The following is a 14,857-nucleotide window of genomic DNA, read 5'->3' on the forward strand; positions in this document are numbered from 1 at the left end:
TTACTTTTCCCAAGTCCCAAAAGTATTTTACTTTGTTATGTTTATTATTTCACGTCCTTATTGGAAATGTTCCATCAGGAATGATCCTTCCTCTCCTTCATAATATTACATTGATGGAACCTCATGTTTGTCTTTCAGGAGGAAAGTCTCTACGAAAACCAGCTGCAGCCTTACCTTTGTCCAGTTGGGGACGGACAGAAGCGATTAAAGCTATGCGCCAAAACCAAAAAACCAAGTCACCCATTTTCAATTGACCCCGACTTCATGGACGAGCAACCTGAATCGAACATAACTATTGAGGATCAAATGTCTATGGTTGAAAGTGAAGCTGCTCCATGCAAAACTACCTCACCACAATCCGACACGTCAGAGGACTGTATAATGATCGTTAATCAAGAACCGATAGATTTAGTTGATCAAAGCGCTAAGGATATACCAGAATGTGACGTTGACGAAGAGTTGGAATTGCAAGCCATGTTCTATCTGCCAAAGTGGGATTGTCAGCCATCTTCATGCAAAACAATCAGAGCGCAGAGTGAACATAGTCTAAAAGTCATTCTCTCCAATGTGTCTGAATTGTTGTCACGCTCACCTCCGTCTCTGGACTTGGTAGATGTGAATCTTTTAAGTTCTAAATATGTTTCGCTAAAAGAGGAACCATGTCCGCCGTTTCAAGTCAGCTTTACTCTTGATGATGAGGATGAAGAAGAAGTGGATATTAGTGATATTGTCCACGGTTCGGAAGGCTCTGAAAGATCACTGAATAGTAAGCAAAGTCATTCGGTTAAAGGCTCTCCAGTTCGGAACAGTCCTACTTGGGATGATGTTTTTGAAGATGATGTTTGTGAGGAAAACGCTGAAAATGTGTATGAAGACAACCACCATAACACAATTAATACGGAAGTGGAAGGTGCAGAAGGTAAAAACATGATTCCTCCGTATAAACCGGAAATAAATGAGAGCATGGATCTGTTTGGAGATGATGAGGCCTTTTTACAAATGTCAATTCCTGATGTTGCTACTCCGGAAAATTCCCCCAATAAGGATACTGTAAAGAAAGGCAGTCTTTCAGGAAACAGTGACAACGCAACAAAAATGGAAACATTGGAGGATAAGATTTCCCTATGTGCCAACAAAAGTAATTTGACACCAGATGAGTCCAAGGCCGTATGCAAACCCACAAGTTTTCAACCAAAGTCATTGGAAGGCTCTAACGATTTATTCTCTGTAAACTTCGATCTGGGTTTCTCCATTGAAGACTCCGATGAGGAATATAACGCAGAGCCCCATCTCACTCAATGGGCCCCAACATCTCCGCCACCAAAAAACCCCAGACTTTCCCTCCACGCCAGTTCCAGCTCCTCTACTCCCTACAGTGGCCTTTCTAAGCAGAGGCCACCTGCGCAGTCCAGTGAAGCCAGGCTGTCCACCCCGCGGCTAGCACACAGGAACATGTCCGCTCTGTTCTCGTCTCCCGCCGCGACTAAAGGAAGTGCGCTCCCGTCTCCAATCTCTACATCTCACGCCCCAGCCACACGTGTTAAGCATAACCACAGCATTGAAGCAGAGGGCGTAGGAAATGCAGGTGTGTCTGCCAGGATGAACACAAAATGTAGTTGTGTGTTTTGAAGTGACCTTTTGATTATACATGATACAACTGAAATGCTAACCTGTGTGTATGGTTGTCTTCCTTTGGTTCTCAGGAATAGACAGCAGTGACAGCGAGGAGGAAGTGGTGTTACAAAATAGGAAACAAGTCAAAAAGGTCAACTATTTTTCATCTCCGGAGAAGGTAAATTTGTGTTTTGAGAGGCCAAAGGCATCTTCTTAATGCCATACTGCGGAACACTCCAGGTTATTGCTACTATGTCATAAAAGCAATTAACTACTGAAAACACAAGCAAAGCATGCCAGAGATGCCAAATGTGCTCGTACAGATCAGGCAGGGACCAAAAAAACATTTTTTTTTTAAGCGGTAGGGGTTTGGCAAAAAATAGACAATATGGAAGAGAGTCTAATGTATTAAACCTCACGTTTGACTGTCTGCAGTCCCGCTTCTAGTAAAGTCACAATGTCTGAGGACCTCCTGCAGGTGCACATTGTCGTTGTGTCTTTGGGCAAGACCCAGTGTCTCTGTACATTGGTGCATGAATGAGTGTGTGAATGGGTGAGTAGTTCCTTGTTATAAAACACTGTGGGTAAAAGTTATATAAATGATGTACAATTTTTGTTCTAAACACAGTAGCTGGCTCCAAAAACACAACTGCTAGCATGAATGAGCTTCAGTTAGCCTGCACTGAACGCTATCACGCCTCACTTAGTCCATTGCTTTTCTACAGTCTATGTTTTCACCGATTCCTATTTTTAATTGAAATTTCATCACATTTTTTGAGAGCAATATTATGCAGTATGTCTGTGTAGGCTCTCAGTCGTACAGGAGTAGTCCATGCTAGCTGAAGCTTCTTGAATCATCGCCTGTACTCTATAGTTGAAGTGTAGAACATTTTGCCTCTCATTCAAAAGGGTTCATCAGCCTGCCTTTTGGCAAGACTAATGGTGCGTTCAAAGGTGAAGGGAACGTTCAATGTTGTGTGCAACACATTTTTTCAGCAGAATAAATAGGATATGTGGCATTTACTTTGCCTTTTTTTTGCATTTTGATATTTATATTTATTTGATAAACTACCACAACTTTCATGCAAGTCTGTGTTTTAGAACATAATAGTCAAACTAATTTTATATTTCCTGAGGATTTCAGCTGCATCAGAACAAGTCGTTCAGATATATCAGTTCACGATCTTTTGTAAACATCTTTCATAAGGCTAAATGCTTGCTGCTTCTGGGGGTGCGATGGGGGACGAGGGAGGAGCCTTAAGACCTTTGTCTACAATGAAAAACTCCTGTACGACTGAGAGCTCAGACAAACATATTAAATTGCTTCTCCCCTAAAAGGATTTTAAAAATGTTATTAATTAATTGATTTGCATTTGTTGTCCCACACTCGCACTCTCAAACACACTCTTGTTCATCCTGGCCTATTGTACATGTTTTTAGTGGTTGGGGAAACGGAGGTACTTGTAGGAAACGTACACAGATACAGAGAGAATATGCAAACTCCACACAGATGTAGTTCAATTCCCAGGTGCAAATTGAACCTGGGACCTTCATGCTGTGAAGCACAAGCGCTAACTGCGGCACCATCTTATTACTAAGATAAAAATTCTTAGGAAAATGGCTTCACTGTTATAATTTTAGCTTTTGCCTGCTGTCTGGCCGACTGCAAGTGAAAATAAGGTTCTTGATTACAGCACAAATCCTAATCGATTGAGTTGTTTAAGGAAGGGTAACTGACTTAAAAATAAATGTCATTGTTGCTTTGAAAAACAGCTAATAGAGAAAGTCTCTTATTCTGAAAATTAGAATGTAGTTTAAATGTAAATACTTCCCTTGTTTCCTTCTGGCAGTACATTTCCACATCTCTGTCTTGTTTTGTGGAACGACTGACCCGATGATATCACTCAGACTCATCTGTCGATCTTCTTCATCGGTACCTGCAGTTGTCATGACAACCCTCCGCTCTGTTTTTAAAGGCATCCTTATCTGAGACCTTCAAAAACACTGATAGCGGCTAATGGACCTTTTCATTTAGTTGGCCTCTCCTTATCCTCTGCCAATGACAAACATTTCCTTCCAAAAGTTCCAGACCTTTATGAATTAGAATAATCACATTTTTATTTAGATAATCACATTGAGAGATTAACCAAGTTCCAGACAAAGTATTGCCATTAGATTAAAAACCCCCAAAAAGAAACGTTGAGCAGATGATGTATTTTGTTGCAGAGGACATTCTTTGCTGTCTTACGATTTGATATTAAAAACAAATTGATATTTGTGTCCATTTAAAGTTTGATTTGTCTGCAACAGCCCTGCACTTATTATTATTATTATTTTTGAAGACTTATATAAATGTGCTTGTGTTGCTCTTAATAGACGAGAAATGCCAGTGATGTGGACTCTCCACTGGTTCTGAAGAGGAAACGTGCTGCTGCACTTGACACAGTAAGATTTCTACTTATTAACTTCCGCTCAACGTTCATAATGGCATTATCTAAAAGCACATTTTATGTAACATAATTGACCATCCGCTCTTGACCGTAATGTTATATCAATATTTTGCTACATGCCTCAACAAGTATTAAGTGAAAGTGCTTTTGCTTTGTGCCCAGTCCAGTGAAGTGGAGAAGAGTGCTTTTACCGATGATGATTTCCAGAATGAGTCAGTCTTCACAAAAATCAACCCTGAGCCAGGGCGGAAAAAGACAGAGCAGAGAACAAACAAGGTATTTTTGTTTGGCGACACTGGCAACACTGTATTGTACCATATATTGAGCAACCAAGACTTTGACTTTTAGATAAGACAATTGACAGCAAATGTTTCTCAAAAACAAGTCTCTGTTGTCAACACCTTGAATACAGTTCCCAAAACGCTTGCACTTTTTTTTTTTTTTACAGAAGACTGGACACATGTTTTGTTCTCACTCATGGCGCACTTTATTCAAAAAGTGAACACTAGGAGGCAGAATTTGGACACTGCTCCAACACAATCCTCAAAACTAGCACACAACCACTCACATCTCGAAACACATTTAACAAACCTATTATTTGTTGTGTCTTTGTAGTATAGTGCACATTGACTGACCAGGGTTCAATCGACACAAGCTATAAGATGAGAAGATGATGTATGTTGTTGGGCTGCACAGTATAATGCCAGGTTAAGGAAGTATTTATTCCTGTTTCATATGTTTTTATGTTGATGTATAAGAATAACTCAGATTTATTGTAAGGGAGTATTTTTGGCCTTATTACAAACCGATAACTCTTGCCTTCTTGGTTTTATCTAAACTATGCCCTTTCTCACAACAGTTTGTTCTCTACACTTTCCTCCGCGCTCACAGAAAGACAGAAATGCCAGTTCTATAAATATCACGCATCAGATTAATAAGTCGCCTTTCAGCATGGATTGGGGCTGACATTTTCACTGTTGTCCGCCCTGTCAGCGCCGCCGAGCTCGCCGCTTCCTGGATGACGAGGCGGAGCTGTCTGAGGATGAGGAGGCCGTGTCTAGTGACGAAGACGACGGAGAGGAGCAGGACGGGTCACTGGAGGGCTTCGTGGTGGACAACTCCCACTTCTCCCAGGGACTCAACGGTACGGCAGAGACAGTTCACTTGCCCAGCAACAATGCAAAACAAAGCATTTCTTCTTTTTAGACTCCGAGATGCACGGGGTTTACCTCAAATCTGTCCGAAGCCCGGCAGTGCGGGGCAAGTTCAAAATGTCCTACAGAAATCATCACAACATGGACATCTTTTCACAGGTACTGTATACATGCTATTCAACTCTGCTCAGACAAAATGTACTTTGGGCATACAAAAATACAGCCTCACAGTACTGAATATCATCCAGTAATGTTTTTTAGATCTATATGTCCTATACAGTCATGGTCAAAGTACTTGATTTCATTACTTGAGTAAAAGTACAGATACTATGGGTCAAATAAATACTACACCCATACAAGTAAAAGTTGCTCTATCAAATTTTTACTTAAGTGAAAGTACTGATCTACTTGCTGTAGAAAATACTTGAGTATTAAAAGTAGAAAATACAATTCAGTTAGTGGAGGAAATGTAACTTTGCAGTTTCAAAAAAATCTGCACAGTGCCACCTACTGTTCATAGAGAGTACATTATTAGGTTGTTGAAATGAACAAAACACATGGATAAATGTACTTTTTACTTTGGTACATTTATAACTTGGAAATACTGAGTACAAAGTATATATTTCTTTCAAATGTAGTGGAGTAAAAGTAGTAAGTTCTCATACATACCGGTATCCTCAAAAACTACTCAAGTACAGAAGTTACATTTTGTTACTAACCACCTCTGGTTCTATAAAAATCCACAAATACTTTTCCCCTTTACTGACCCCTTGTGGTTGGTCTTTAGACACTTGCTGGGAGATAAATGTTAAACATGTCACTATCTTGTAATTGCAGATCCCTGAGAATGACGAGACGTACGCTGAGGACAGTTTTGTGGTGGGCAGCGATGAGGAAGAGGAGCAGGGCCAGGACTTCAGCGAGGAAGAGGAGGAAGTGGGCCACCTGCTCCCTGAAGAGTCGTATGTAGATGGCAGGCGGCAGTACGCCACCAGGAGAAGAGTGTTCTTGCACCACGCCAGGGCTAAGGGCGGGACACGTGTGCCGCCGGTGAATAAAGGGGGCGCCGATAAGGCCAAACGCACCCGGGTCATACGCATTCAGGACTCCAGTGATGAAGAGGCAGATAGCAATCGAAAAGATGTCATGACAAGAACAGATGAGAGACCAAGTTCAGCAGATGTGAGAGAGTTTCAAAAAGTTCAGACTTCCTCTTCATCCATTGCATCCAAAGTGTCGCTGCTGAGTCGGGCGCAGAAGGCTTCACCCACAAATGAACAGCAGAACGAAAGGTGAATAAGCGCTCTGATTTTGTGGTTTCCAAGCACAAGATACTTTAAAATACAATAAATCTAGAGCACTCTAAGGGACCTTTACCTTTTTACCTTTACATGTTTGTTTTTGTCTTGTAGGTGTCGCAAGAGATTAGAAAATGAACACCTTCTCTCTGATGAGCTGGACTTTGTGGAGTCTGAAAATGTGTCTGTTCAGGTAAATTATTGTCTTAGATCAAACATCGTCTATGTCACGCCTTTGAGGTGCCGTTCGATTATTATTACAGAAGTTATAATACGATTGGCATCCATTTCTGAAGATTGAATTTGAAATTGGTTTGAATAAGGCCAAGTTGTTAAAGGACAACTTGACAAGACCTTGTAACCCATATAGTGATAAATGGATAACTGTGCCACATGTAAGGCAGAAGTGTAGCATACATCGTAAACCTTACTTAACTGGGACAGAGTCAGGCAGTAGTCCACTTCCTGTTTCATTGAAAACATTTATACATTAACAACTAAATAATTTACTCTGACTTTATTACCTGAATAGTTATACATGTACTCAAAAGTTATGGTAATTTCATGTATATAATATTTTCTTAACTTTGTAATTAAAAATAAGTGTACAATGGTCAATAGCGTGCAATAGCTCATTGTTTCCCAACCAAGGGTACGGGGACCCCTGGGGGTACTCGAGGACCTAGCAGGGGGTACTTGGAACTATTTCAGATTGAAAAAAGGGGAAATGTAACATAATTTTTATAGGAAATGCTATATTTTTCAGTAAAGTGTGTTGCTTTGGGAGAATTTTAGGTTTATTTTGACTGCAACATTGTCCATTTTCTTACAAATACAGTTTATTTAGAAAGTAATTACATAAAAGTGGTTGACCACTGAAAGGCCAAAGGGGTACGAAAGACAAAAAACGTTGGGAACCACTGCAATAGCTAGTTAGCTCCCTTCATGACTTTAAACTCTTATTTATTTTTAAGTCTATTGCAAAAATGTATTTAATTTTTACATCTGGAACCAGTGTGGGTTTCAGTTTTCAAGACGCTAGCACCAATCTGGCACTAATGGGAAAGGCCGAATGGTGACTACATTTTGTGCGCCATATTTGTTTACTCTTCATTTGGTGGAAATGAACCGGCCAATCTGCACTGGTCACAGCAGCCAAGCTTTGTATTCGGAACGCTCTACCAATGAGCCACCAACTATTATTCATATCCACAAATTTTCACCTAGTATATCCACCCGCTCTGTTTGATATCTCACTCATGCCATCATTATAAGTAAATGAAAATATTTTAACATTTTGATAAGAAAATGCTTCGTCCTCCTGCAGAGAGCCGCCTCAGCAGCAGCCGACCCTCTCCCCTCCGTAGCGGGCGCGGTGTCTCTCCTGATGGACAGCCGCTGCCTGACCGGAGCTGCGGAGCTGGTGACCTGTCTGCGTCAGCGTCACCGCGCCTCGGTCCACGTGTGCTCTCTGGACGCCAGCTACTTCATCGTGAGCACGCGCATGGCCGTGGAGAGGCACAGCCAGTCAGAGCTCTCCTCCACTCAGAACAAGAAGCGATTGGTGGAGCGGGTGACCAGGCTGCAGGGACTGTTCGAGCGAATGTGTCTGATTGTGGAGAATGACCGCATCAAGCCAGGTTTGTTACTGTTTAGCTCTACTCTGAGACATACTTGAGTTTTGCAGGTGGAAATTATGATTGCCGTCAGGACGTTTAACAAATCACAAAATGGCCAAAAACAACAATGCCACAGCAAATGCTGCCAGGGCCTTGCAGATTATAGGCAGCTCAAAAGATACAACACACACCACATTCAGACTGGGAAGTATGGTTAAGTGAGCACTTAGCAGGGGGCATTTGGAATTATTACTACTGTTACTATTTGAATATTAGTCCATATCTTGTATATTTTGTAGCTATTAAGAAAGTTTTTTGTGAGAATTGTGAAGATTCTTATTGTTTCATTGCATCAGGTGAAATCAATTCCTTGTTTCCTGTAGGCGACACGGCCCGTCCCTTCCAGCGAACGCGCCACTATGACAGCACTGTGGCCGCTCTGGTTCGCTCGGGACTACGACTGCTTTGGAGCGCGGGCTCAGAGGAGAGCGCCGCCCTGCTGGTGGAGCTGGCCCAGCTGGAGCAGAGGAAAGCACACGGGATCTCCGTACCCCTGGAGGTCAACGGTCCGCACCGGCAACAGGCTCTGCAGATGTATCTCAACTTACCCTCGGTCAACTACGTACACGCGCTGAATCTGTGCCACAACTTCAGGACAATCGGCCAACTCATGAACAGGTGAGATTCATATTATAGATTGGGTTCATGTTGCAGAATTTAGTACCTAGTTGGAGGAACATAAACATATATGATTTTTAGTTTCAGAATGCTACATAAACGCCACAACTTTAATGTGGGCTTTTGAGAATATTTCGACATCACAATGTTAATGGATATTGGTCCATTTGTTTTGTTTCAGTTCCATTGAAGCCATCCAGAGAGGAGGCAGTTTGAGCCGTGCCCGGGCAGAGGAGGTCTATAGATTTCTGAGATACTCCTGTGACTCTTTTCTCATGAACACCTAAACTGAACACAAGGTGCATATTTTTCAACACAAGCCAATGGAGATGTGCAATATACAAATCCTGGTTTACATGTAAATACCTCATGGACACTGATAGCATTTAATTTATTATGGGTTTAGACAACTTGAATTGTAACTTGATGACTGAGGTTAACTATTATAGTAATTGTAAAATGATTTCAAGTTCAATCTTTTGAAATTCAAAGCATGCACCATAAAATCTCATAACAATGTTAGAGTAATATTATCAGGGATGAAACATTAAGGCAATGGATTTAAATAATGTTATATGACTTATTTTTTGTAATAAAATGTATTTTTGTTAACGTCATTAGTAATGTACTGAAGTAACCACTAGGGGTCACAATTACATCTGTGTCTGCACAGGCCTGTGATGGGAAAACTGCATGAAAGACTTCTGCCCATGGTGCAAGCTTGGCAGATACACTTAAACTTTGTTTCCACAAAGTGACCGACAAACTACAAAATGTAGCTCAAAACAATTACTCAATGCACATTGTGGAATACATGAGGGTTTTATTTAACAACCCTGTCAGCAAAGCACAAAAACGTGAGGAGTAACAGTATAATAATGAATGTTACAAAAATAAGACATTTTAGTCTAAAGGGACTCTATTCTCTGTATTTACACTTTAGTCCTGAGCAGTTAAGCTGCACTGACCTTGCAGCCAATAATAAGAAACATCACAGCAGTGGCAGCAGCAGTAACTGCTGATAATTACCAATACAGTCACCTAACATTATTGAGTGGCAGAAGAATCCTGGTGTCGGCGGTGTCTGAAGAAAAGCAGCATGATCGATGAGAGACAGTGACTCACTTATTACAGTTTAGACTAGATTCAATTGTTTCCGTCTGTGCCACATTTACTGCAACAGCAACAGCAGCAAACTAAATATTAAACTAAATAAATAAATATTTAGCCAATAGCAGAAAAGCTCAGGGCACAGTAAAAAAAATGAAATACATTAATTAATGAGTACAAATTTAAAATAATTCAGTTTCCAAAGCCAAAGCCCTTTTTGTTTAAGATGACTAAAAGTATGGTGCAAGGTTTAATAAATAGACAAATACAAAAATGCTCAATTGCTTAAAAATGTTTTTGTCTTGTTTGCAGATTTTAAAAAAAACGCTGCTACATTTTAAAACCGAGACAGCATTCAAACTGTTTAGAAATAAGTAATGGCAGTGTTGACCTAAAACTTTTCTTCATGTAACACAAACATTGTAAAATGAAAACTCCACCCCCAAAAAACAATCGACATCATCGCTTGTACAAAACTCACAGAATGAGACCATATTTACATCGAGAATATTAAAAAGTCAAGTAAAGAGGAGGCTGATGGTGACGGGTCACAGACCTGTCACATACTGCTGGGCTGGGACTGAGGCTGCAGTGACTGTAGAGGGACAGTAGGGGGCTCGGAGTCTTGGATGGGGCACTCCCTTTCCTCTCTCATGTACATGAGGAACAGAGTCACAGTAGCGAAAGTGGTGGCATTAACAGGGAATGCTCGGAGCAGAGTGGAGGTGAGCCCGCGGGTGAACACCCTCAAGCCCTCCTTCTTTACGCTCTGCCTCACACAGTCCAGAATACCATTGTACCTGTTGACCCCGCCCACTCCATCTGCCTGGAGGCGGGATTTAATTACATCCACAGGGTATGTGGAGAGCCAGGAGGCAATTCCAGACATTCCCCCAGCAAACAGCAGTTTAGGAAGCATGTAGGCGTCTTCAGGCTCACAGCCCAAATGTCGCGTCAGCACGTCATAGGTCAGGAAGTAGACCCCAAAGCCAGGCGTCTCTCTGATCAGAGTGGTCACCATGCCTCGGTTGATTCCCCGCAGACCCTCCTTCCTGTAGATCCTCACAAGACAATCCAGAGAGTTCTTGTACAACTTCCTCTTGGACTTCTTCTCCCCTGTGCCCTGCATCTGCATGCGTGTCTTAGCCAGTTCCATGGGGCAGCAGATGACACACTGAATAGCCCCGGCTGAGGCTCCTGCCAGGAACTGGTTCAGAGGGGTATCCCGGCCCAGCTTCCTCATGGCATTCCCCTGCACCCCAAACACGATGGCATTGATGAAGGTGAGGCCCATCAGCGGAGAGCCCAGACCTTTGTACAGCCCCAGAGCCTACAACACAGATGTGTATCAACTATTTTCAAAGACACTACAACCTGACCACTAAAAGTAAAATGACCATTGGTGTTTTTTTTTCTTCCTACAATGTCAAGCAAACTTGAGCAGAGAAAAATTCAATGAGTAAGAGTATGGCTTGGTTTTGAAATGCTTCCCTTGAGTTATAATCTGGTATAGGAGAGATGGGTGGGAGATTATCATCACCTAGTTCTATTAAAGCAATCTTAAAAACGTAAATCTAAAAATCATTCTGGAAATGCTAACTAAAGCCACAATTCTTTTGAGCTGCAGTAGTTATTACGGTGGGTAATCGGAGAATTGTATTGAGACCAAGCCCAGCCCACTGACTCAAATGGCAGTTGCTTATTTTAGGCCTGAGATCCTGGCTGACCTCACCAAAAAGAACATCCCCCCCACCACCATAGCCTGCCCCATGTGTCTGAGGATTTGTATTAGATGGGTTTTAGAATTTTCTGTTACAGATACGCCACTAGACATTTAACCAAGGGTATAACGTTTGGTAAAATATTGGGGGGGTCGAGAGGCAATTTTTTTCAGGGGGTCTAATTAGTTACATTAGCTAGGTTTGAACATTGGGGGGGGTTGCAACCCCCCTATCCCCCCCCAGATTTTATGCCCATGCGTTTAACAAAGCATATCTTACCGACTCCTGACGTATAATGGACTGGAAACAGTGGTATGTCCCACGGTACAGAGGTCTGTCCACATTCTGAACTTGGAGACGCACCTGGGAACAGAAGCCAAGTCTTAGTGTGATGAAGTGAGGATGACACAACACTATCATGCTTTCTAAGATGGGGAGGGTACATGTAAAAGAACAGTCAGTGTTTCAGAGGGGGACAGTGGGGATAAAAGAAGACCTTGACCGTACTTACTAAGTCATATTTCCGTGGAGAGCTTGTTTATGCCTCTCTCTCATCTACAACACAGTGACACTGCCGCTGTTAGACAGCCTCCCCAGCCCCAAAGCACACACCCACTCAGGAAGACATGACATGAAAGCACTGTGTACAGCCACCAGCATTCATCATCCAGCCATCTTCTCTATTCTCTGATATGAGACAAATGGCCTAAACACATCATGTTAAACACTCTTCCAGTGACAAACATTCAAGCTCCAGTGTGTATAGTGTGTATGTGTAATGCCATAATGATACATGTTCAGTTTGCTAATAATGTGCTCTTTGTAATTCAACTGAGACAAAGTATCTGTGTTTATGTGGAATCACTCCCACACTGCCAGTGTCAAGCTGACCACATGATCTCACAAGTCTTTCATCACATGAACAGGGCAAACAGAAAGCAACACCCACCTTCACAGTGTCGAAAGGATGTCCCACCAAAACACCTGCAGCACCTGCAGACAGGATGAGAAACACTCTGAAAACATGCTTTAAAAGTTTTAAAACAATGCATTTGCTTTTAATATTTCAATACACACAAAAATCTACCAAGAAATAAAACTCAAATCAAAGAATGAACTTCACAACCCATTCTCCTGCTGAGTCCTACACATTTACACATTGTGGCACAGAAGGACCTTGTGTACTCTCCTTGTGCAAACAGTCAGATAATGCCATATGACAGCTTTCCCAAACATTAGATGAGTGGACAATCCTGGTTCTAAGAGGACAGTCACACTGAAGCATCCCACAGCCTGGATATTGTAGCCAACAGTCTATATCTTTGTAACAATCCAGATGCAAAGCCCCAAGAATGGCCGTGACGTGGAGATGAACGCACACAAGTCAAAGACACCACTCCCTGGATGGAATGTTGTAATGTCTTCTTCACACCCCACAAACCAATACAGTCTGAAACTAGAGGGTTTCACCTGTCCCATTTGAGGACGTGGCTGGCATGGCCCGTGCCCACCCGTGCCATGCGTCTACCACAGGGTCCCCTGCTCTTACCTGCTAATGCTAATCTGATGCTAATGTAATGCTAAAGCCGCCCGGACACTTACCTCCCGCACAGCCCGCAGCGAAGTCCAATGCCATCCCACTCAAACTCTACCTCAAGGCGGAAGATGTGCAAACTTGGGAGACAATCAAACGCGGTTACAATGTTGCTGTGCGATTAAGAAGCTAGTGATTCAGAACCACTCAAACCTGCTGCTTAAGTCAGACCAAAAGTTTAGGGGACTGCAGGATTGTGTGCGTTTCCTAGTTGTGGCTCTTTGCTGATGTGTCCTCACTTCCACCACAGCCCCGGCTCTACCAATGCCAGGCCCTGCTATTTCTGTAGGAGGCGTGAGTTCGTCTCAGGGAAAAAAAGGTTAGCGCGTCAGTCCTTTTTAAGAGAGCCCAATCGCGTTAGGATCCACTAGACAACTCCCCCCGGAGCTGCTGTCCGACGTGTCCACCCCACACGGCCATTGGCTGATCGTGGACACACAGCTTTCCTCACCGCGGGCAAAATCAACACTGCTATCACGATCTTCGTCATCTCCGAGGTTGATCTGATGCTGAAGAGTTCAACGAATGATACACAAACTTTAATGTCATAGGCTGTTAGAAATGGCAAGAGACGGGGCTTTAGGTGGGGTAGCTTTGCTGTACCCTGGCATGGTCCTCTAATTCTGCATGCTGAAGTTGACTTGGAATTTCTTTACATTTTATTTATGATTGCAATAGAGCAGACTCAGCAGAGGTTTCCAAACATTTCAGGCCAAGACCCCCAAATGTACTATGCAAACGATCTGAAAAAAGAAAATACTGTCATATCTGTACTACTGCTTATAATATAGTATACAGTATCACATTTGTAATCCTGAAGTGTGCTTGGCAAAGCAAAGCATGCCATCCTTGATTGCACAGGTTTGCAGATTGGGATAAGTGAACAGGAGAATTGAAAGGTGAAAAGGAGTAAGTAATAAGTCAGGCCAACATGTAGCCTACAGTTAAGGTCCTAGAAATTGATTAAACACTAAGGTCCAAATGTGACTTTCAACCTGTGGCCGAGTAATACATTAATATAACTTTTAACTGACTGTGAGAGCCACGTCTCTGCATAACTAGAGGTAACAAACCACTTCGATCTGTAGAGAAGTAATAATCTAGAGAGAAATTAGTTCTCTGCATTTGACCCATCCTTAATGTCGTAGGAGCAGTGAGCTGTCAGCATGAAACACCTGAAGGACACCGGATTGCACATATTTTTACCTCTAACCTACGCAGAACATGCAAACTCCACACAGAAAGGCCCTGTCCAGGTGGGAATCGAACCCGGGACCTTCAATGCACAAGCACTAACTGCGCCACCATATTGGACCTCTATAGTATTTTGCCAGGCCAGGGCTTACACCTATGTAGGCAAACCTACATAGACAGCAGCATTCTTGAAATAAAAAATGAAGCAAATACAAGTAACAGTGTGAATGCAAAAGATTCCCATTGAAAAGCACAGAAATGAAAGGATAGAGATCATTTGTCATTACAATGGAGATGGATTTTAATGGCACAGACTATATACACAGTAGACGCAGATAATCCATGCTTGCACTTGTATTTCACAAGATGGGTTGCTCCAATTGTTGCGTAGCCACAGGCACCGAGCTCCAGTAAACTCATCTGCG

The 14,857-nt window shown here is 42.3% G+C and overlaps 2 protein-coding genes across 2 annotated transcripts in view; one reads left to right on the forward strand and one right to left on the reverse strand.

Annotated features, from left to right (window-relative positions):
* The window catches only part of fancm (FA complementation group M), a 28,863-nt gene extending 19,621 nt beyond the window's left edge, over positions 1–9,242 (forward strand). The window contains exons 14-24 of the mRNA XM_079573287.1: positions 139–1,585; positions 1,704–1,792; positions 3,991–4,059; positions 4,227–4,340; positions 5,058–5,208; positions 5,271–5,377; positions 6,056–6,510; positions 6,631–6,709; positions 7,844–8,156; positions 8,519–8,813; positions 8,995–9,242. Coding sequence (XP_079429413.1) covers positions 139–1,585; positions 1,704–1,792; positions 3,991–4,059; positions 4,227–4,340; positions 5,058–5,208; positions 5,271–5,377; positions 6,056–6,510; positions 6,631–6,709; positions 7,844–8,156; positions 8,519–8,813; positions 8,995–9,100 — 3,225 coding nt within the window. The 3' untranslated portion in view covers positions 9,101–9,242. The remainder of the gene's footprint in view (positions 1–138; positions 1,586–1,703; positions 1,793–3,990; positions 4,060–4,226; positions 4,341–5,057; positions 5,209–5,270; positions 5,378–6,055; positions 6,511–6,630; positions 6,710–7,843; positions 8,157–8,518; positions 8,814–8,994) is intronic.
* An 856-nt stretch (positions 9,243–10,098) lies between these two features.
* On the reverse strand, positions 10,099–13,776 carry slc25a29l (solute carrier family 25 member 29-like). The gene is made up of 5 exons (XM_079574040.1): positions 13,392–13,776; positions 13,247–13,318; positions 12,594–12,637; positions 11,924–12,007; positions 10,099–11,253 (listed from the first exon to the last, which is right to left on the reverse strand). The coding sequence occupies exons 2-5, from the start codon at positions 13,278–13,280 to the stop codon at positions 10,483–10,485; spliced, it is 933 nt and encodes a 310-aa protein (XP_079430166.1). The 5' UTR covers positions 13,281–13,318; positions 13,392–13,776; the 3' UTR covers positions 10,099–10,482.
* Positions 13,777–14,857: the final 1,081 nt, after the last annotated feature.

Source organism: Gobius niger (assembly GCF_951799975.1).
Source record: "Gobius niger genome assembly, chromosome: 16".
In the NCBI taxonomy this organism is placed as follows: Eukaryota; Metazoa; Chordata; class Actinopteri; order Gobiiformes; family Gobiidae; genus Gobius; species Gobius niger.